This window comes from Saimiri boliviensis, chromosome 11 (genome assembly GCF_048565385.1).
Source record: "Saimiri boliviensis isolate mSaiBol1 chromosome 11, mSaiBol1.pri, whole genome shotgun sequence".
Classification (NCBI taxonomy): domain Eukaryota; kingdom Metazoa; phylum Chordata; class Mammalia; order Primates; family Cebidae; genus Saimiri; species Saimiri boliviensis.
In genome coordinates, this window is record NC_133459.1 from 87,413,977 (window position 1) to 87,437,141 (window position 23,165).

The window sequence follows — 23,165 nt, forward strand, 5'->3', positions numbered from 1 at the left end:
GGGAGGCCGAGAAGGGTGGATCACGAGGTCAAGAGATTGAGACCATCCTGGTCAACAAGGTGAAACCCCGTCTCTACTAAAGGTGCAAAAAATTAGCTGGGCATGGTGGCGCGTGCCTGTAATCCCAGCTACTCCGGAGGCTGAGGCAGGAGAATTGCCTGAACCCAGGGGGCAGAGGTTGCGGTGAGCCGAGTTTGCGCCATTGCACTCCAGCCTGGGTAACAAGAGCGAAACTCCGTCTCAAAAAAAAAAAAAAAATTAAGATCGGTAAGCTGGACTTTACTGAAGACAACACCAAGAGAGTCAACAGGCAAGTCACGAACTGGAGCAGACAGCGGCAATGTGCAAAGCCCACAGAGGACTCGCTTCCAGAACTCGTAAGTCACTCCACAAATCAGAGAGAAAGACCACCCAAGTCAGAAATGGGGAAAGCTTTGGGCACGCACAAAGAGAATATCCAAATGGCGAGCACACTCTCCAGGGAAATGCCAGTGAAAGACACGACACGACAAGAGTCCATCCCAACTCAGGCAAGTTCACCCTCGGGGTCAAACGCCGAGAATGTGAGCGACTCCCACAAACCATGAGTGAGAAACGTGGGCAGCACGCGTGACCCCAGCACACGCCTACCGTGCAACTCCCTGCTGTCCATCGAGAACTGAGCACTCTATCCACAAACCAGGCACAAGGGCATTCACAGCCCACAAACAGACCCAACTGTGACAGCAGCCCACAGCAGGAGGGGTGGGCAAACGTGGCACCCAGACCAAGCACCACAGCGCAATACGTGAGACACAAGCACACAGACGACTCCAACAGCACAGACGTCATACAGAGTGGGAGCGGCCAGTGGTGTCCCGTGGCTGAAGTGGTGCTGGCTGCCGAGGACAGGGCACCCTCATGGGGTGAGTTAGGTTTAGAAAGGCCCCTGACGACAGGTTCCGAGGCCAGGGCTCCACCCAGAGTGTGACTGCAGGTGCCTTTTCTGGGTGCGGGTCCCGTGTCCCCTCTGACCCCGCCTTCTGGATGTCTCAGCTTGGCTGCATCTGCCTGCCTCCGTCCCCCTCTCACACAGGTCCATCCCAGACCTGAAATCACCTTGGAGAAGGCTCCTGAGCTAGCAGCACTGGCCCAGGGCCTCCGAGGGCTCCGGGGAAAGACAAGACCCAAGTCAGTTGGCACGTGAGTCCATGCCTGGAAGGGGCTAGAGCGGCTTGGCTCTGAACTCTAGTGGGAAAGAGATGAAGATCAGGTCCAGGACAGGGAGTGCCCTGCAGAGGTGGGGAGCCAGGCAGGTGAAGCCGAATGACACCCAGCAGGTCTCTCCGGAGAACCCATCTGACCCGGGGCTCCTGAGGAGGCGCCTCAGGGCAGAGAGCCAGAGAAGGCAGTGCCCTGGCTGGGGGGAGGTGGCTGGAGTCAAGGGCGGGACAGGATGGACTGCCGAGGGTCTGGCTGCATGGGTTGACAGGAGAAGACCCCAAGAGATGGACAGAGCTGGGCAGAGTGGGCAGGGCCAGGCATCGACAGGCCCACAAGTCAAGAGAGCCTCCACTTTCTGCTGCCACAGGCTCAGCTGCCCAGCAAGCCACAAAGGGCGGGCACCTGACCAGGCTGGGCCCCTCAGACTGCCCAATGATCTGCAGTCCAACCGGGCCCCTCCCCTGCAGAAGTGAGTTCCCCGCCCCAGGCCCCACTCCCTCTTCTCACAGGGGCAGTTCAAGTACAGGCTGCTGAGGTCAGCTTGGAACTGAGGTCCCACCATGATCTCCTGCAAACAAGGGCCTGGGAATCAGGACTCTGAGGAAGCATCTGCCACAGGAGGGAGGCTGGCTGTGGCCGGCTTGGGCAGAGGGGCCGCCATTCAGACCCCAGACCTGTGTGTACAATAGACCTGCTGATGCCAGTTCTGGGGTCTGAGGATGGGAAGCAGAGGCCTGGGTGTGTGAGGGGAGGCTGTGCCCTGACACTGGCCTGGCAGGCCCAGACAGGATGTCGGAGAGACACTCTGGGTCAGCAGCAGGAGCCGGGGCTCTGGTCCCGGCCCACCCTGGGGTTGAGCAGCACGTCCCTCCTCTGAGAAGGGGCACACGGCCAGGGAGAGGGCTCAGACCGCTGCGGTGACTGTGGTCGATACGAGGTTGGGAGAAGCAGAGCCACGTACCTTCTTACATTTGTTGGCAGGAAGGGAGTCCTCCTCAAGGTCGGAGGAGGCAGAAGAACCAGGCTCTTTGACTTCATCAGCCAGGAAACGAGCTTTGGGAAAACAGAGGCAGGTCCCCCAGGGTCTCCACTGCCGGCAGCCTACACGGCCCCTTCTCCGGGCAAAGACCCTCCACTCCCACTCTTCATCCACTTGATTCCCAGGCTGTGACCCCGTCCCTGGCCAGACACCGGGACGTGGATGGGCACAGAACCCAGGACCCGGGGTGCACTTTGAAGAAAGAGGCCTTCCCTTCCCTTCCCTTCCAAGTGGCTGCTGCACCGCTGGGCCCCAGCTCTCAGCTCCCAGGAAAGCCAGCACACAGGCTTGCGGGGGAGTACGGCTATGGGGATGCTGTCTCTAGATCTGCTACAGAACCAGCACATTCCCCCCTTGTTTAAACTGAATCACTCCGAGAGTCCCTGCTCACTGGCCAGGGTGGGGGAGAACAAGGCATTGGAAGCTACCAATGCTTCCCACCAGGCAGACCCCCTCATCTGTGATGAGTTCTTGGCCCGCACCAGCCCCAGGGCCCTTCATCAGCATCACCCCCACCTGGCCTGGGGCCTGGGCACCGGAGAGGAATGGAACAGGGTCACTTACATCCACTCTGGTTTGGGAAGAGGTCAGAGGCCTCGTGGGAGGTCACGGACGGGGTGAGGTCATCAGCAGATGACTGCGTCTCTTCCTCTTCTTACCCTGAAAGCAAATTCTTCGCTATTTGTTCCTTTTAACAAAAAAGTAAAGAACGTTTTACAGTTGAGCACTCTTGGGATAACACTAACGACAACAACAGTGAAGACGCTGGGGGCTCCCTGAGGCTCACGTGGGGCCTATGCCCATTCTGCAGAAAAGGAAATGGAGGTGGCCAAGGGTGCACAGTGTTGCGGGGGGGAGCAGGGATGGAACTGGACCCATGGGGTGCTATTCCCATTACACAGATAAGGAGCTGGAGGTACCCAAGGGTGCACAGCGCAGGGGAGCTCATACCCAGCCACCAGAGCTGGGAACAGTCAGAGCTGCCACTGGGCACCACCCAGAGCATGTGGCTCTTTCTCAGATGTCCATGTGGTGTTAACCTTCTGCCATGCAGCCTTCCCCTGCTCCAAATGCCCAGCCCTCGAGCGGTGACCTCTGGGTACCTAATGTCAGAGAGCCCAGTCCTGGGGAGGTGGCCAGGCCATGGTTCCTCTGCCTTCCCAGGTGCACTTCTCCAGGATAGGCCCTGACTGCCCCTCCACCTGCCCACACCAGAAGGACACGTGGCCCGGGGTTAAGGCCAGGGTCCAGCCTCATGCCCACAGCCATTCCAACCCTGGCAGAGTGGTACAGGTGGCCACATTCGACTTGTTCTGGGGGCCTTTGTGCTCCTCTCACTGAACACCCCCTGCTGAGAGGCAGCCCCAGTCTCCGCACCTCTGCTGGGGGCCAGTTCCAGGAAGGGCACTCACTCACCTTGTCCAGGGTCATGTCTGGGAGGTTGGGAGCCACGTCGCCACCCTCACTCTCCTGCTCTGAGATGGGGTCTGAGGCCTCGTAGCCATAGAGTGCAAGGAGCTCATCGAAAGGCATGTCACTGCTCCGAGTTAGGGAGGGGAACAGGACCCCATCAGGAGGGACTCTCAAGGGGCTCCTGTCCCCTCTCCCTTACCAGAGCCTTGCTGGCCACAACCAGGGCTACTCTGACACACCTGCAGCAGCTCCCCACACGCAGCACTCCCCAGCCAGACCCCAGGCCCAGCCCCTCATCAGAGAGCTCCTTCACAATCCCTCAGAGAGGCACTGGAACACAAGGGTCACCGGCTGGGGAAGAGGGCACCACCCTGCCCACAGTGCCTCTTCACACAGGGTGAATGACAGGAATACAAGGATGGTGTGACACCTGGCAATATAGTATTTTAACTCAACATCAGTTTATCAAAGGGAAAAAAAGTAACCTGAAAACTATTTGGTAAAATCTGACATTTATTCCTGATTGAAAAAAAAAAACCCTCAGGAAACTACATAAACAGGCCAGACACAGGGGTTCACACCTGTAATCCCAGCATTTTGGAAGGCCAAGGAGGGCAGATCACTTGAGGCCAGGAGTTCAAGACCAGCCTGGGCAACATGGCAAAACGCCATCTCCACTAAAAATAAGCTGCGTGCCTCCTATTGTCCCAGCTACTCGGGAGGATGAGGCAGGAGAATCACTTGAACCCAGGAGGCAGAGGTTGCAGTGAGCCGAGACCGCACCACTGCACTCCAGCCTGGGAGACACAGTGAGACTCTGTCTCAAAACATTAACAAAGAAGAAGAAAAGTACACAAACAGCTGGAGGCTTCATAAACACAATGGAGAAGCTGTCGATTCATATTGGGTCAAAAATGAGTAACCAGAGAAATCACTATCACGAACAGGAACAAGAGTGCCGTGATGAACACACAGCTTGATGCTGAGCCCGTGCAGCCTGCCAGGAAGTGGAAATAAGGCACGTAACTCCCAGAAAGGAAGAGATGTCACCCTCTTCAGTGCTGCTTTCAAATCCCCATACCCCTCTCATGGGAGCCTCTACACCACTGAGGTACAGCTGCCTGCTCAGACTCCACCCGGCCCCAGGGGTCACTCTCAGCATCCACCTTCCTGAACCCTCCCTCTCATTCTCTCAGGATGTCAGCACTGGCCTCCCCTCCACTCTAGCTCCTGCCCAGACTCCTCCTGGGGCTTCAAGTCCACAAAGAACCTCCCGGCCCATTCCCAGCCCTTCCGCAGGTGGAACGTCCATACTGAGTACCCCTTTAGTTCTCACAGGACCCGACGGACAGAACAGATTCTGTATGCCCATGACCTCCAGGAGTATGCGGGTGGGAGGGCTGACACAGTGGTCCCAAGGCCCCTGGGTGCCCCAGGTGAAGCCCCGTCTGAAGAGCACTAAGCCGTGGTTTCTGTGCTGGGCCTCACTGACATTCACACTGATGGTGCCACACTGGCAGCCGGCAACAGCCCAGTGCCTGTGGAAGCCGCAGCCAGGGCACCACCACTCATCCCTCACAGACCAAAAGCAAACTCCCCAGCTTCACTTCAGAAGATGGTGGGCACATTCTGTGAAGTGGCATCCGGAGCAGACACCTCCATGTTCTGTATGAGGGCATGGGAAGCAGAGCAGCTGCTGCCTACCAGGGCGAGGGACACCTTCAAGGAAGCGCGCATGGAATGGGTGGTGAAGCGAGGGGGCCCTTCCCAAGGTGGCTCCTTCAGGGAAGCATGAGTGGAATGGCTGGTGAGGCGAGGGGGGGCCTTCCCGTCCTTTCACGTCAAGAGTGCCAGCTGACTACATCCGCTCAGACAGGAGCCTTGCAGGCAGGCAAGGGGGGCTGCTACTTCAGCAGAAACAGCCAACCGTAACTGCTGCAACCGTAGAACTCAACATGAACTTGCCAAATTTCCAACATTTACAAAACCTGTGTTGAGGCCGGCAGTGACATTAACTGTTAGAGTCAACCCTAACCCCCAACACGACTATATCTGGAGACGAGGCATTTCTAGAAGTGACAAAGGTCCAGTGAGGCCATGAGGGTGGGGCCCCAATCCAGCAGGATTAGTAACCTTTGAAGAAAAACACCAGAGAGCTCCCTCAGGTTCTCTGTCCACCACGTGAGGACACGGGAGCCAGGAAGAGAGCCAGCACCGGAAGACACTCTGCGGGACCCATTCACAGACCTCTCTGCCTCTGCAACTGTGAGGTTCACTGGTAATGGTCTCAGACTCCACTCCACAAAACTACCATTTGCTGAGTTTTGCGATGGCATCAAAGAAGAACACCCACCATTATCTGAAAAACTGTTAAATACGCCTTCCTTTTCCAACAACAGATCTGTATGAGGCTGTATTTGTACTTCAACCATAACACCTTATCACAACAGACTAACATCTCCCTTAAAAGACAGAAGCGGGCCGGGCGTGGCTCACCCTGTAATCCAAGTATAAGAGGCCGAGGTGGGAGGATCACTTTGAGGTCAGGCGTTTAAGGCCAGCCTGGCCAACATGGTGAAATTCCATCTCTACTAAAAACACAAAAATTAGCTGGGCACAGTCGTGGGCGCCTATAGTCCCAGCTACTCTGAAGGCTGAGGCAGGGCAATCACTTGAACCCAGGAGGTGGAGGTTGCAGTGAGCCGAAAATGCACCACTGCACTCCAGCCTGGGCAAAAGGGCCCCACTCTGTCTCAAAACAAAAAAGAAAGAAAGAACTTGAGTCATGTACGGTGCCTCACACCTACACTCCCAGAACTTCGGGAGGCCCAGGCAGAAAAATTGCTTGAGGTCAAGAGTTTGAGACCAAATCTAGCAAAATAGCAAGACCTCTACAAAAAAAAAAATAAATAAAATAAAAAGGTTAGGCCAGGCCCAGTGGCTCACGACTGTAATCCCAGCACTTTGGGAGGCTAAGGCGGGTGGATCATGAGGTCATGAGATCGAGACCATCCTGGCCAACATGGTGTGAAACCCTGTCTCTACTAAAAATACAAAAAAATATTAGCCGGGAGTGGTGGCATGCACTTGTAATCCCAGCTATTTAGGAGGCTGAGGCAGGAGAATAGCTTGAATCCAGGAGGTGGAGGTTGCAGTGAGACGAGATCACACCAGTGCACGCCAGTCTGAGTGACAGAGCAAGACTCTGTCAAAAAAAAAAAAAAAAAAAAAAAAAGAAGCTGGACTTTCATATATGCTTCTACATTCAAAGAGATCTCGAAAACTAAAAATTCATTCTTCTCACTAATTGTTTTTCTTTTGGAACACAGAGGTTTTCTTTCATTTTCAAAAAAATATTTATATTCATATGTAACTGACTTGTTCAAGCGATTTTATATTATATATATATATATATATATATATATATATATATATATTTTTTTTTTTTGAGACAGAGTCTCACTCTGTCACCAGGTGCCAAGCTGGAGTGAGTGACACAATCTCGGCTCACTGCAACCTCTGCCTCCTGGGTTCAAGCAATTCTCCTGCCTCAGCCTCCTGAGTAGCTGGGACTACAGGCGCATGCCACCATGCTTAGCTAATTTTTGTATTTTTAGTAGAGAGTGGGTTTCACCATATTGGCCAGGATAGTCTCGATCTCGACCTCATGATCCGCCCGCCTCAGCCTCCCAAAGTGCTGGGATTACAGGCTTGAGCCACTGTGCCCGGCCTTATTTTTAATTTTTGAGATGGAGTCTCACTCTGTTACCCAGGCTGGAGTGCAATGGTGCAATCTCAGCTCACTGCAACTTCCGCCTCCCAGGTTCAAACAATTCTCCTGCCTCAGCCTCCCAAGTAGCTGGGATTACAGGCGTGCGCCACCATGCCTCGTGAATTTTTTTTTTTTTTTTTCATTTTTAGTAGAGACAGGGTTTTGCAATGTTGGTCACGCTGGTCTTGAACTTCTGACCTCGTTATTCTCCCGCCTTGGCCTCCCAAAGTGCTGGAATTACAGGCATGAGCCATCACACCCAGCCTATTCATGTCATTTTAAAATGAGTTGGCAAATAAGTATTCCTACAAGTCAATTTTAACTTTTAATGTAGTAAAAAAGCAATAGATAAAACACATTAACAAAGCTCCTTAAAACTCTCAATAACTTTTTTTTTTTTTTTTGAGACAGGGTCTCACTCTGTCAACCCAGGCTGGAGTGCAATGGTGCCATCTCAGCTCACTGCAACCTCCACCTCCAAGGTTCAAGTGATTCTCCTGCCTCAGCCCCCCGAATAGCTGGGACTATGGGCGTGTGCCACATGCTCAGCTAATTTTTGCATTTTTAGTAGCGGTGGGGTTTTACCATGTTGGCCAGGCTGGTCTCGAACTCCTGACCTCAGGTGATCTGCCCACCTTGGCCTCCCAAAGTGCTGGGATCACAGGTGTGAGCCACCACACCTGGCCAAAACGCTCAATAATTTTATTTCCCCAGTCTACACTGCCTCGGAACGCTCAATAATTTTTAAGAGTACAAATTGGGTTCTGAGACCAGAGGGTTTGAGAGCAGCCGGCTTAATGCCCAGCCACCGTGCTGCTCAGAGAGCCCCATGAAAGACCCGGTCACCACTGAATTCAGCTCCTAGGATGGTGCCTGGCACTTTACAGAGAGATGCACAATTTAGCACTTGCCAACATGAATCTGACGGCACAGAAACTGTGAGGCTGACCCCAGAGGGCTCCACCCAACACAGGGGCAGGATCGCCTTGGCCAAGTACCTGGGAGATGAAGTCCTTCTCCAGCTCCTCCTTGGGCTTGTCTGAGCACCTCGAAGCCTCCTCGCACTCCCCCTCAACACTGTAGTTCTGTGACAGGATCGCTGCGAGGTTGAACTGATGGTCTCCAGAGCCTATGCGCACTGCTGGGGAGAAGACCGCAGCACAGGTGAGCGCCTTGCCCGCCTGTCCCAATCACCCTGCAGAGATCGGGGGCGCCTGGGGCAGGGGAAGCCCTAGGGGTGAGGCCCTCTGCACTGCAGGGCCAGCCTCCCACGTGGGTCCCAGCCAGGACACCCCACAACTCAAGCATCCCACAACAGCTGGTGAGCTGCACACACTAATTCCAAAGGTTTTTTTTTTATGGCGGGTATCTTTCTGAGGGAAAGTCTGAACAGGGAAGTCTGTGAGGATCTGCAGAGCGTGGACTAGAAGGATACAGACACCCATTTCCTTAGGGTGGGCAGAGCAGCAGGACTTATCGGAGCTGAGTGCACGCGAGACTCCATGGCTCCTGAAACGGGTGATGCCAAACCCTCACCTGCATGGGTCAGCACAGCATCAAGGACCACGCAGGGGCAGTGCCAGTGGGACCTGGACAATGCCAGTCCCTCACGCTCCCCCTGCATGGCCACATGAAGCCGCCGTGCGACACATACGGCCCAACAGACGGTGGCTGTCATCAGACCCAGGGTTTCCCCGAAAGAACTGGGGTGTGTCACCATTTCTCTCCACGTTTAGTCTCCAGTTAGTCAAAGTTTAAAACAAACAAAAGGAAATAGCCAGGGTTCAATCAATCCAGACAGGGAGCAGTGTAGTCCAAGGCTAGGGGCCCGAGGGCCGGGGGTCCAGGGCAGGAAGCCTCTAGGAGGGCAGCCACAGAGCCTGCATGGATGGACACACAGGGGCGCACCACACACAGAACAGGCAGCTGCGGGATGTGGAAGACCCCTAGTGGCAGGCGCCTCGCTAGAGTAAGGGAATGACCTGGAGCTGCCTGGGTGCACCTGGGCCCTCAGTGACCACGGCATCCCTGGAGGAGCCACATAGGGAAAACAGGGACAGCAATGCCTTCTTTGGAGACTGGGGTGTGGACGAGTTTTACGCTGTGAAGACATGCAGCCCTACACCTGGCCCACGGGAGAACAGCAAGGAGAAGAAGGAGCAGTCACAGAGACACTTGCCCACCCACATTCCACCCTGTGGGCCTAGCACAGGTGGCCAGCAGGTGGCCTGGGACCTCGATGCCCCTCGGGCAAGCAGCATCAGCGTAGGGAGGTGCAGGGAACCAGGGTCTGCCTGTCCCCCCCGCTCCACCTTCTCCAGCCTACATCCCTCAGCAAGCCCCCTCTCCCAGCACCCCGGCAAGATGAGGTGGCCCTCAGCTGATACAGAACGTTCAGAACAGACCAATCCACAGACAGAAAGGGGCACATGGGGGCCAGGAACCAGGGAAAGGGACGGTGGGAGAGTGACTGCTAAGGGGGATGACAGAATGTTTTAGATTGGAGTCAAAAGCTGTGTGACCTTGGATACACTAAAAATCAATGAATTATAAACTTTAAAGTAGGTGTATTTTCTGTTTTATAAATTACCTCAATTGTTTTCTAAAAAGGCCAACAAAACCGTAAGTTATTATTACAGTGTTCAATCTCTCTCTCTCTCTCTCTCTCTCTCTCTCTCTCTCTCTCTCTCTCCTTTTTCTTTTTGAGACAGAGCTTTGCTCTGTCACCCAGGCTGGAGTGCAGTGGCACAATCTGGGCTCACTGCAACCTCTGCCTCCCAGGTTCAAGTGATTCTCCTGCCTCAGCCTCCCGAGTAGCTAGGACTATAGGTGCGCACCACCATGCCTGGGTAATTTCTGTATTTTCAGTAGAGATGGGGTTTTACCAAGTTGTCGCAGGCTGGTCTCAAACTGTTGGCCTCAAGTGATCGGCCTGCCTTGGTCTCCCAAAGTGTTGCATGAACTGCCGCAGGAACTGACAACATTGCTCATGTACATAAACACAAAAACCCTCAACAAAATACTGGCAAACTGAATCCAGCAACGTATAAAGACGATCATACACCATGAACAAGTAAGATTTACCGCAGGGATGCAAGGTTGATTCAACACCAAAACTCAGGTACTATAATACACCACATCAATAAAATAAAAAACCAAAACATAGGATCATCTCAACACGTCCAATTCAACAACATCCAACACCTTTTCATAATGAAAAATACCCAATGAACTCAGAACAGAAGGGAATGTCTCAACTGAGAAAGAGCATCTAGGGAAAACCATACTCAGCACTACCCTCAATGGTGAAAGCCTGGATGCACTCTCTAAGCCATCACGCATGCAATGTGTACTCTTACCTCTCACGCACCATGGAGAGCTGCAGGATGCAGTCAGTATAAGAATATGAAATAAAAAGAACCAAGATTGGTAAGGAAGCCAGGCGTGGGGGCTCACACCTGTAATCCCAACACTTTGGGAGGCCAAGGCAGGTGGATCACCTGAGGTCAGGAGTTCAAGACCAGCCTGACCAACATGGTGAAACCCTGTCTCTATTAAAAAGAAAAGAGAGGCCGGGCACGGTGGCTCAAGCCTGTAATCCCAGCACTTTGGGAGGCTGAGGCAGATGGATCACAAGGTCAAGATATCGAGACTATCCTGGTCAACACAGTGAAACCCCGTCTCTACTAAAAATACAAAAAATTAGCTGGGCATGGTGGTGCGTGCCTGTAATCCCAGCTACTCAGAAGGCTGAGGCAGGAGAATTGCCTGAACCCAGGAGGCAGAGGTTGCGGTGAGCCAAGATCGTGCCATTGCACTCCAGCCTGGGTAATAAGAGCGAAACTCCGTCTCAAAAAAAAAAAAAAAAAAAAAAAAAAAAAAAAAGAAAGAAAGAAAGAAAAGAGAGAATAATCAAATAGATGCAATAAAAAATGATAAAGGGGATATCACCCCAGATTCCACAGAAATTCAAACCATCATCAGAGATTATTACGAACAACTCTATGCACATAAACTAGTAAACCTGGAAGAAATGGATAAATTCCTGGACACTTGCATCCTCCCAAGCCTAAACCAGGAAGAAGTAGAAACCCTGAATAGACCAAAAACAAGGTCTGAAGTTGAAGCAGCAATTAGGAGCCCACCACCCCAAAAAAGCCCAGGTCCAGATGGGTTCACAGCCAAATTCTATCAGACATACAAAGAGGAGCTGGTACCATTCCTTCTTGTGGGGAACACTCCCGTGTGAGACCCCTAAAAGGCGTGAGTCTCACTATACGGTGAGTTTGATCCCAAACACAGTTTCCTACTGGAGGCAGTCGAGCTATCCGGAAATATAGGAACTGAAAGATGAATGATCAGTTTCTAATATCAGCCACAATATCGTTTGGGCCTAAAACTATGCGTTGCTGCTAGACCAAGTAACCCCCTACCAGCAACCAGTTCCTGCTATGACCTTTTCATGACTTTAAGAATAAGTTTTAACCTTTACTTACCTAACTGCCTTGTACCCTAGATAATGGTCTAACTGTTGATATTTGCAAAGAAAAATGCCACCATAAGGGATGGCTTGGATTCCTGACTCAGAGATTCCTGAATAATGTTTGGATATAAACAAGTCTCCTGAACAATGTTTGGATATAAACAAGTCTCCTGAATAATGTTTGTACATAAACAAGTCTCCTGAATAATGTTTGGATATAAACAAGTCTGGATGCAAACAAACTTTGTGATTGTAGAAAATTTTGTTACTTTTTACAACCATTGATTGCATATCTGACTTCTCTATTGTATAGGCCATGTGAGGCATACATTTACATTCCTCTTACTATGACGTAGACCAAAGCCAAGAAAGTGTATTTATTCCTGGCATTTGAAAAATAAAATTTGCTGTTTAGGCACAGCCTATCAGCCCTCCAGATGCCTCGCTTTCTCTCTCTCTGTCTTTATTATTTTCCCAGGCGCACTCCCTCTTCCAGGTATTGGGACCCTCTTGCAGGTCGAGAGACCCCCGGGCAGACGTGCCTACCCGTCCGGACGGTCCACGACACCTTCTGAAACTATTCCAAATAATCAAAAAAGAGGGAATCCTTCCCAAATCATTTTATGAGACCAATATCATCCTGATATCAAAACCCAGCAGAGACTCAGGAGGAAAAGAAAACTTCATGCCAATATCCATGATGAACAGAGATGCAAAAATCTTCAATAAAATACTGGCAAGCCGATTGCAACAGCACATTGAAAAGCTTATCCACCATGATCAAGTAGGATTCATCCTGGGGATGCAAGGCTGGTTCAACATATGCAAGTCTATAAACATAATTTACCACATACACAGAAGCAAAGACAAAACCACATGATTATCTCAATTGATGCAGAGAAGGCCTTTGACAAAATTCAACAGCCCTTTATGCCAAAAACTCTCAATAAACTAGGTATTGATGGAACATATCTCAAAATAATAAAAGCTATTTACGACAAACCAACAGCCAATATCATACTGAATGGGCAAAAACTGGAAGCATTCCCTTTGAAATCTGGCACTAGACTAGGATGCCCTCTCTCACCACACCTATTCAATACAGTACTGGAAGTTCTGGCCAGAGCAATCAGGCAAGAAAAAGAAATAAAGGGTATTCAAATAGGAAAGAAGGAAGTCAAATTCTCTCTATTTGCAGATGACATGATTGTATATCTAGAAGATCCCATCATCTCAACCCAAAATCTCCTGAAACTGATAAGCAACTTCAGCAAAGTCTCAGGATACAAAATCAATGTGCAAAAATCACAAGCATTCCTATACACCAATAACAGACTTAAAGAGAGCCAAATCAAGAAGGAACTGCCATTCACAATTGCTGCAAAGAGAATAAAATACCTAGGAATACAATTAACAAGGAACGTAAAGGACCTCTTCAAGGAGAACTACAAGCCATTGCTCAACGAAATAAGCGAGGACACAAACAGATGGAGAAACATTCCATGTTCATAGTTAGGAAGAATCAATATGAAAATGGCCATACTGCTCAAAGTAATTTACAGATTCAACACTATCCCCATCAAGCTACCAATGACCTTCTTCACAGAACTGGAAAAAACCACCTTAAACTTTATATGGAACCATAAGAGAGCCCACATAGCAAAGTTGATCCTAAGCAAAAAGAACAAAGTGGGAGGCATCACACTACCGGACTTCAAACTATACTACAAGGCTACAGTAATCAAAACAGCATGATACTGGTACCAAAATAGAGATATACACCAATGGAATAGAACAGAGGCCTCAGAGGCAACACAACATATCTACAACCATCCGATATTTGACAAACCTGACAAAAACAAGCAATGGGGAAAGGATTCCCTGTTTAATAAATGTTGTTGTGAAACCTGGCTAGCCATGAGCAGAAAGCAGAAACTGGGCCCCTTCCTCACACCTTACACTAAAATTAACTCCAGATAGATTAAAGACTTAAACATAAGACCTAACACTATAAAAACCCTAGAAGAAAATCTAGGCAAAACCATTCAGGACATAGGCGTATGCAAGGACTTCATGACCAAAACACCAAAAGCATTGGCAACAAAAGCCAAAATAGGCAAATGGGACCTAATCAAACTCCACAGCTTCTGCACAGCAAAAGAAACAGTCATTAAAGTGAGTCAGCAACCAACAGAATGGGAAAAAATTTTTGCAGTCTACCCATCTGACAGAGGGCTGATATCCAGAATTTACAAAGAACTAAAACAGATTTACAAGAAAAAAACAAACAAGCCCATTCAAAAGTGGGCAAAGGATATGAACAGACACTTTACAAAAGAAGACATACATGAGGCCAACAAACACATGAAAAAATGCTCATCATCACTGGTCATTAGAGAAATACAAATCAAAACTACATTGAGATATCATCTCACACCAGTTTGAATGGTGATCATTTAAAAATCTGGAGACAACAGATGCTGGAGAGGATGTGGACAAATAGGAACACTTTTACACTGTTAATGGGAGTGGAAATTAGTTCAACCATTATGGAAGATAGTGTGGAGTGTGGCGATTCCTCGAGAACCTAGAAATAGAAATTCCATTTGACCCAGCAATCCCATTACTGGGTATATATCCAAAGGATTATAAATCATTCTACTGTAAGGACACATGCACATGAATGTTCACTGCCACACAGTTTACAATACCAAAGACCTGGAACCAACCCAAATGCCCATCAATGATAGACTGGACAGGGGAAATGTGGCACATAAACACCATGGAATATTATGCAGCCATCAAAAATGATGAGTTCGTGTCCTTTGTAGGGACATGGATGAACCTGGAAACCATCATTCTCAGCAAACTGACACAACAATGGAAAATCAAACATCGCATGTTCTCACTGATAGGCAGGTGTTGAACAATGAGAACACATGGACACAGGGAGGGGAGCATCACAAACTGGGGTCTGTTGGGGGGAAATAGGGGAGGGAGAGTGGGCGGTGGGGAGTTGGGGAGAGATATCATGAAGAGAAATGCCACATATAGGTGATGGGGAGGAAGGCAGCAAATCACACTGCCATGTGTGTATCTATGCAACAATCTTGCATGTTCTTCACATGTACCCCCAAACCTAAAATGCAATAAAAAAAGAAAGTACATCCATGCAATGGAATGCTATTCATCAAGAAAAAGGGGTGGCCTACAAAGCCATGCAAAGACACAGATGAATCTGATATACATATTGCTAAATAAAAGAAGCCAGTCTGGGCGGGGTATGGTGGCTCACACCTTTAACCCAGCACTTTGAGGCTGGGGTGGGTCAATCACCCGAGGTCAGGAGTTGGAGACTAGCCTGACCAACATGGTAAAACTCTGTCTCTACTAAAAAATACAAAAATTAGCTGGGCATGGTGGCAGGTGCCTGTAATCCCAGCTACTCAGGAGGCTGAGGCAGGACAATCACCAAACTCTGAAGGCAGAGATGGCAGTGAGCCGAGATCACACCATTGCACTCCAGAGTGACAGAGTGCTGCTGCTTCTTTTCTTTTTCCATCTCAGAAGAAAAAGATGAAGAAAGGAGAAGGAGAATGAAGGAGGAGAAGGAGAAGGAAGGAGAAGGAGAAGGAAAAGGAGAAGGAAGGAGAATGAGAAGGAGAAGGAGAAGAAACACCCAGTCTGAAAAGATCACATAAGGTATGATCCCATTTTTGTGACATTCTGGAAAACTGCAACCATGCCTCATTGCAGGCTCAAACTCTGGGCTCAAGCAATCCTTCCACCTCAGCTTCCCAAGTAGCTAGGACTCCAGGCAAGTGCTGCCACATCCAGCTAATTTTTTTTTTTTTTGTAGACACAGAATCTCCCTATGTTCCCCAGGCTTGTCTTGAACTCTGCCCTCAAGTGAACCTCCCAGCTCAGCCTCCCATGTAGCTTGCACTTACGGCATGGACCACTATGCCCAACTAATTTTTTTAAAAAATGATAAAGACGGGCCCCAATATGTTGCCCAGACTAATCTCAAACACCTGGCCTCAGGCAGTCCTCCCCACTTGGCCTTGCAAAGTGTTGGGATTACAGGCATGAGCCACTGCACCCCACCTGATTTTTTAATCAAGTTACTGTTTATTGTTGAGTTTTATGACTTGTTTTATACGTTTCTGGATATTAACTCAGTTATATGACTTGCAAATATTTTCTCCCATTCCGTAGGTTGTAGGTTGCCTTATCACTCTGTGGATGGTCTCCTTTGCTACACAGAAGTTTTTAAGTTTGATGTGCTCCCATCTAATTTTGCTTCGATTGCTTGTGCCTTTGGTGTCATATCCAAGAAGTCATTGCTCATTCCAATGTTATAAACAGTTTATTTTTTTTCTTGGAGTTCTGTACTTTTAGGTCTTACATTTCAGTCTTTAATCTATTTGAGTTAATGATAATAGATAATGCATTATGCAGTAGTATTCCATATAATGGAATTATATGGTTTGGATCTGTGTCCCTGTCCAAATCTTACGTTGAAATGTAATCCCCAGTGTTGGAGGCGGGGTCTGGTGGGGATAATTGGATCATGGAGCAAACTTGTTATGAGCGGTTTAGCAGCACCCCTCTTTGGTAACCTGTAGCGGGATATGGTTAAAAGTGTGCAGTCCTGCCCCAGCACCTTTCTCTTGTCCTCCTGCTCTCACCATGTGAGTGCTGATTCCCCTTTCTCCTTCCACCATAAGTTTCCCAAGAAGCCAAACAGGTGCCAGCATCATGCTTCCTGTACAGCCTGCAGAACAATAAGCCAATTACATCTATGTTCATTAGAAATTACCCAGTCTCAGGTGTTTCTTTATAACAGTGCGAGAATGAACTAATACAGATGCCAATTCCCCAAGGCTCCCTTATCTCTTTGCAGGAGGCTCTGGCCGAAGCTGACCTGTGAGCCAGGAGAAAGCAGGGGCAGCTTCCTTGTGGGACCTGGGTGCCTCTGTTCTGCAAGTCCTCCTGCCCACTGGCCCCTCCCAGGGCCGACGCCAAGTCACTGTGCAAGAGCAGGTGCGTCCTGCAGCCTCTGCAGCCCAGCCTGAGTGCACTGCTCCACCTGAGTATCTTCCCCATGACCTAGGAGGACATTGGACTCCCCAGCACAGCAAGAGCCCAATCCCAAGCCACAGGACTTACCGGTGTTCCCAGGGCTGTGGCACAAAGCTAGGGATACCGAGGGGGAGATCTGCGGCCAGCACTTGAATGGGGGAGGAGACTCCACTCTCAGAGCACTGAGAGGGGTGAGACCCGTGGGCTCCTGGGCAGCGGGGGAGTGAGGCATGCCTCCCTCCAGAGGGCCAGTCCAGAAAGGGAGCAACCTATGCAGCCTCTGCCTGAGGGAGCCCTACAGCCCAGAACACCTAAGGAAAGAAATGCAGGCAGGCGCCAGTGATCATAGGAGGCTCCACAAAGGTCCAGGACCTGGTGAGGGTTCATCGCTCTCTGGTCTCACCACAAAGCAAGCCTGCAAACATGAAGTACAAAAAAGCCGTGCAGCAGGGGGTTAGCCTTGCTGCCAGGGATCAGCCTAGCAGCCAGGATTAGCCTTGCAGTGGGGGATTAGCCTGGCAGCTGGGGATTAGCCTTGGAGTCCGGATTAGCCTAGCAGCCAGGGATCAGCCTAGCAGCTGGGATCAGCCTAGCAGCCGGGATTAGCCTTGCAGCGGGGGATCAGCCTAGCAGCCGGGGATCAGCCTTGCAGCCTGGGGTCAGCCTTGCAGCGGAGGTCAGCCTTGCAGCCGGGGATCAGCCTTGCAGCCGGGGGTCAGCCTTGCAGCGGGGACCAGCGTTACAGCCGGAAGTCAGCCTTGCAGCGGGGATCAGCCTTGCAGCCGGGGATCAGCCTTGCAGCCGGGGGTCAGCCTTGCAGCGGGGACCAGCGTTACAGCCAGGAGTCAGCCTTGCAGCAGGGATCAACCTTGCAGCCAGGGATCAGCCTTGCAGCCGGGGGTCAGCCTTGCAGCGGGGACCAACGTTACAGCCGGGAGTCAGCCTTGAAGCGGGGATCAGCCTTACAGCCGGGGATAAGCCTTGCAGCCGGCGGTCAGCCTTGCAGCCAGGGGTCAGCCTTGCAGCAGGGATCAGCCTTGCAGCCAGGGGTCAGCCTTACAGCCGGGGGTCAGCCTTGCAGCCGGGGGTCAGCCTTGCAGCCGGGGGTCAGCCTTGCAGCGGGGGTCAGCCTTGCAGGGGGGGATCAGCCTGGCGGCTGCTCCTCTTACACGCCATTTATGGGATCACAGCCCTAACTAAACACGAACATTGACCTGCCAATAAAGCACCTGTGAAACGAAGCGTGGTTCCCACACAGAAGAGTCCCGGACGGAGCCCTAGCCCCTGACGCAGCCAGGAGCTAAGCAGCCGACTAGACCCAGTTTACACCACAGCTAACGCAACACCAGCCCTCCCGCATGAGACTCAGCGCGAGAACTCTAGCAATCCAAAAAGACACCGTGTCCCCTCAGAAGACCCAGGCCTGCGGAGGAACGTGAGGCGCAGCCCCGTCCCCCGGCTCAGTCGCAAACACCTGGGCTGGGGAAAATGGAGTGACGAAAACCTCGAAGCTGCGCCTGCGCGCTGGACGATTCCAGTCCGACGCGCGCAAAAGCCAGGCCCCTCCCAGACCTCCTAAGCCCGGAACCGGGTTGTGCCCGTGACTGACAGGCAAAGCTCCGCCCTACTCCCCGCCCCTTTAGCACCTCTTGACTGCCGATTGGCGGGATCGCCTTGGTCTCAGCGCTGATTGGCCGCTTTTCCCAATGGAGGGCTGCGGCCTGGCGCTTCGCTCTCCACCATGTCTCACACCCTGAGGGGCGCCGAGAGGACGCCTGGCCACAGTGGACACCGCGGCAGGAGGGCACAGGAGACTGTGAAGAGGACGGGGAGCCTTTGCTGTGCAGCGTGAAACCCTTGTAAACCCTCCGCCCGAAACCTTCATATTTTAGCCTGGAAGACCCCCAATCCCCACACCCTGAGAAGCTCCAAATCCTCTCAGCCTCCAGAGACACCAAATCCTGTCATCTTGAGGGACTTTTTTCTTCTTAGGTGGAGTCTCGCCCTGTCGCCAGGCTGGAGTGCAGTGGCACGATCCCGGCTCACTGCAACACCTTGAGGGACTTTAAAATCCCCTCAGCATAAAACTCCCAAAGTACCTCAGCTTCAGAGACCCCAAATCCCTTTACCCAGAGGAACACCGAATCTCCTAATGATTAGATCCCCAAATATTCAGAGCCTGAGGAGCCACAATTCCCCTTACCCTAAAGCACTCCAAACCCCTCAGCCTGAGGAACCCTAAATATCTCACCCACAGAGAGACCAAATTTCTCCAACCTCAGATAACCTAAATACTCAGCCTGAAAACTCAATCCCTTCAGCTTCAAGGACTAAATAACTTCAGTGTCAAAGACCCTAAAGCCCCTTAATGAGAGACCCAAATCTTTACCTGAAACCGAGAATTTCCTCAGCCTCAAAGATCCCAAATTCTTTTATGCAGAGAAACTCCAAATCTCCTTAACCTTTCCAAGCCTCAAAGATCCCAAATCCTTTCACCCAGAGGAACCCCAAATCCCCTCAAATCCTGTCAACTTAAGCACCCCAAATTTCAGCCTAAAAGACCCCAAATCTCATTCTGAGAAACCACAAAAACTGTCAGCCTGAGGGATGCCAAAGCTCCTCAGCTCAAGACCCCAAATTCCCTCAATCTCAGCAACCCCAGTTTCTTTAGCCTAAGATACCTCAAATCCCCTCAGCCTGAGGGACCCCAAATCTCAGCCTGAGAGATAGCTGCCCCTTAGAGATGCTTACTGCTTTACTCCTGGATTTTTCCTGAATCCCCAGGAACATTTCTCATAGATAGGATTTGGGGATCTCTATGATCCCCAAATCCTATCTATGAGAAATGTTCATTTTGCCTTGCTGAAACAAAACCCTGCTCCTCAGTGTGACCCAAGTCCCAGCAGTCGGGGGGGGCCTCAAGTTTCCCTTAGGACTCCTCTGGCTCTCACACCTTAGGACTCCCCTTAAACACCCATAGCTACAACCCTCCAGGCCCTTGTGCCACCCTGCTCCCCCTCTCCAAATAAGCCAAGCTGCAGGGGAACTGAAAGAACAAAATCCAGCTTACATTAAGTGGTAGTTCATGGCCAGAGACCTTCCCATCCCATAAGTACCCCCAGACCTCCCTGAGGTGCTCAAGACCTCACCAGGAACCCACATCTTCCTGCTCTGAACACCCCAGCCAAATGAAGAAGACAGAACCTGGTTCTGGGTAGTGGTCAGGGCTGTTGCCCTCTCTTAGCACCTTCTCCTTCCACAGGAGCCTTTGGCTTAGGAGCTGGGAGAATCGGGCCCTTCCTACACTTGGAAATGAAGCAGGGCCTTCTACACAGTCCCAGCACCACGAGCCCTGAAAGGTCCCAAGAGGAGAGCCCAGAAGGAGACACAGGGAGAACAGAGCAGAAGCCTATGGTGAGAGGTGGGGGAGGCAAAGCCAGACTCATAGCAGGAGCTGGTCTCTGGAGTGCTGCAGCCTCCTGGCCTGTACCCCTGGGTGACCCTGTCTGCATGTGCATGGAACAGGGGCAGCTGGTCCTGGCCAGGACGCTGGAGAGAAAAGAACACTGGCATCAGTGACTGCTCTGCATCAGCAGAGAGCTAGGAAAATGCTCAGTGTCTTCTCAGTTAAACAGGATGCAATCTGGAGAAGAAGGGAAAGTCTTTATGTTTCACAGAGACTCCCAGAGGCCCCAGGCCAAGCTCTACACACAGAGTAGAGGAAAAGCACCCACTCGACGTGTACTAGTAAATCACTGATAGACTCTGTTACTTCCTCTAGGTCAAAGATGCCTTCAAAGACATTGCCATATACTTCTCCAAGGAAGAATGGGCAGAGATGGGAGACTGGGAGAAAACTCGCTATAGGAATGTGAAAAGGAACTATAATGCACTGATTACTATAGGTAACCAGAGTGCTAGGCCCATACCAGCCTGGAAACAAAACAGGTCTTTGGTCCTATGTCATTTTAGTTCTCAGGTAGTGGTATCTGCCCACAGTTCCCTTTTGTATGAAGACAAATCTGGAGGGAAATTGTGTTCTTTTGTGTCAGTGTGGGGCTGAGTGTGGATACTGACCATGCGGAAGTCACATCTTGACCTTGTTCAGGACTCTGCCAGCTCTTCAGACTGAGCCGCACTGGCTTTGTGGTCCTTTTCATTGCTACTGCCCTTTGTTCCTCTGCCCAGCTCTTCCCTTTTAGAACAAACTTTTTGCTTCATTTCAGGTCTCAGAGCCACTCGACCAGCTTTCATGTGTCACCAAAGGCAGGCCATCAAACTCCAGGTGGATGACACTGAAGATTCTGATGAAGAATGGACACCTAGGCAGCAAGGTAAGAGGAAAGCAGAATTTTTTATTTTTTTGTTTTTATTATTTTTGAAGCAGAGTCTTGCCCTGTCACCCAGGCTGGAGTACAGTGGTGCAGTCTCAGCTGACTGCAGACTCCGCCTCCTGGGTTCAAGCAATTCTCCCACCTCAGCCTCTCGAGTAGCTGGGACATGGTGGCGCACCCACCATGAGCCACCGTGCATAGCCCCCCGTAAGATTTAGAGTGACCTCTGGCACCTGATATCCCAGCGCTTTGGGAGGCCAAGGCAGGCGTATCACTTGAGGTCTGGAGTTTGAGACCAGCTTAGCCAACGTGGTGAAACCCTGTCTCTATTAAACATACAAAAAAAAAAAAAAAAATTAGCTGGGCATGGTGGTGGGTGCCTGTAATCCCAGATACTCAGGAGGCTGAGGCTGGAGAAGTGAGTGGCTCACTGCAACCTCTGTGTCCTGGGTTCAAGCAATTCTCCTGCCTCAGCCTCCCAAGTGGCTGGGACTACAGGTGCCCACCACCACACCCAGCTAATGAATCTTTATAGTTTTCTGTATGTAAGATCATGTCATCTGCAAACAGAGATAATTTTACTTCTTTCTTTCAATTCGGATGCCTTTTATTTCTTTACCTTGCCTAATTGCTCTGGCTGTGACTTCCAGCACTATGTTGAATAGAAGTAGCAAGACTGGAAATCCTTACCTTGTTTATGACCTAAGAAGAAAGGCTTTCATTTTTCATCATAGACTATGATGTTAAAAATGGACTTTTCTTATGTGACCTTTTATGTCGAGGTGATTTCCTTCTATTCCAAGGTTGTTCAATGTGTTTGTCATGAAAGGCCAATTTACATTTTAAAAATAAATGTAATAGATACTTTATGAATATAGGATGAAACAAACATGAAGTTTCTTCTATTTTTTTTTTAATCTTGAGAATATTAGCAATGCCCCAATAGAAGCATAGGCCTTAATGATACCTCAGAAAACATTTTTAAATCACCCTCAGATAATACTTGGAATCATCACTATCTGGTTCAGAATTCAGAGCCAGGCATGGTGGCTCATGCTTGTAATCCTAGCACTTTGGAAGGCCAAGGTGGGTGGATCACCTGAGGTCAGGAATTCAAGACAAGCATGGCCAACATGGAGAAACCCTGTCTCTACTAAAAGTACAAAAATTAGCCAGGTGTGGTGGCACACACCTGTAGTTCCCAACAACTTGGGAGGCTGAGGTAGGAGAACCACTTGAACCCGAGAGGCAGAGGTTGCCGTGAGCTGAGATTGTGCCACTGCACCACAGCCTGGGCCACAAAGGAAGACTCCATCTCAAAAACAACAACAACAACAACAACAAAAAAAAAAAAAAAAAAAAAAAAAAAACAACAAAAAAGAAAGAAAAAGAAAACCTCCAGAGTTTGGAAACATTTACCAACCAAACCACTGATTTCTCATCACCTTTTAGTCAAACCTCCTGGGATGGCCTTCAGAGTGGAACAGAGTAAACACCAGAAGGTAAGTATTTCCCAAATCCTACTGACAAGAAATCTTCCTCCTAGATCCAACACAGGTAAAAGAAGAATGTACAGAATGTCCCGGAACTACTGCCTTCCTTTCCTGCTCTCTTGTACAATGTCTGAGGCCATCATTATTTTAAGAGTTAATAAGTACAGTAATAATAATCACTACTATAGTGTTATTTTCTCAATATTTAAGAGTTTATTTTAAGCATTTTACATGAATAAACTTCACATATCATACCTATTCAACTTTACATATAGTTCCTATTAAGTAGCTGCTGTAACTATAGCCATTTTCTCGATGAGAAAACTGACGTATAAAAATGTTC

The 23,165-nt window shown here is 50.0% G+C and overlaps 1 protein-coding gene across 1 annotated transcript in view; it reads left to right on the forward strand.

Moving 5' to 3' along the window:
- Nucleotides 1–9,404: 9,404 nt before the first annotated feature.
- The window catches only part of LOC120363149 (uncharacterized), a 36,613-nt gene continuing 22,852 nt past the window's right edge, over nt 9,405–23,165 (forward strand). The window contains 8 exon segments of the mRNA XM_074381545.1: nt 9,405–9,692; nt 16,817–16,839; nt 17,027–17,186; nt 17,715–17,988; nt 20,258–20,409; nt 20,777–20,900; nt 21,222–21,329; nt 22,782–22,831. Coding sequence (XP_074237646.1) covers nt 9,405–9,692; nt 16,817–16,839; nt 17,027–17,186; nt 17,715–17,988; nt 20,258–20,409; nt 20,777–20,900; nt 21,222–21,329; nt 22,782–22,831 — 1,179 coding nt within the window.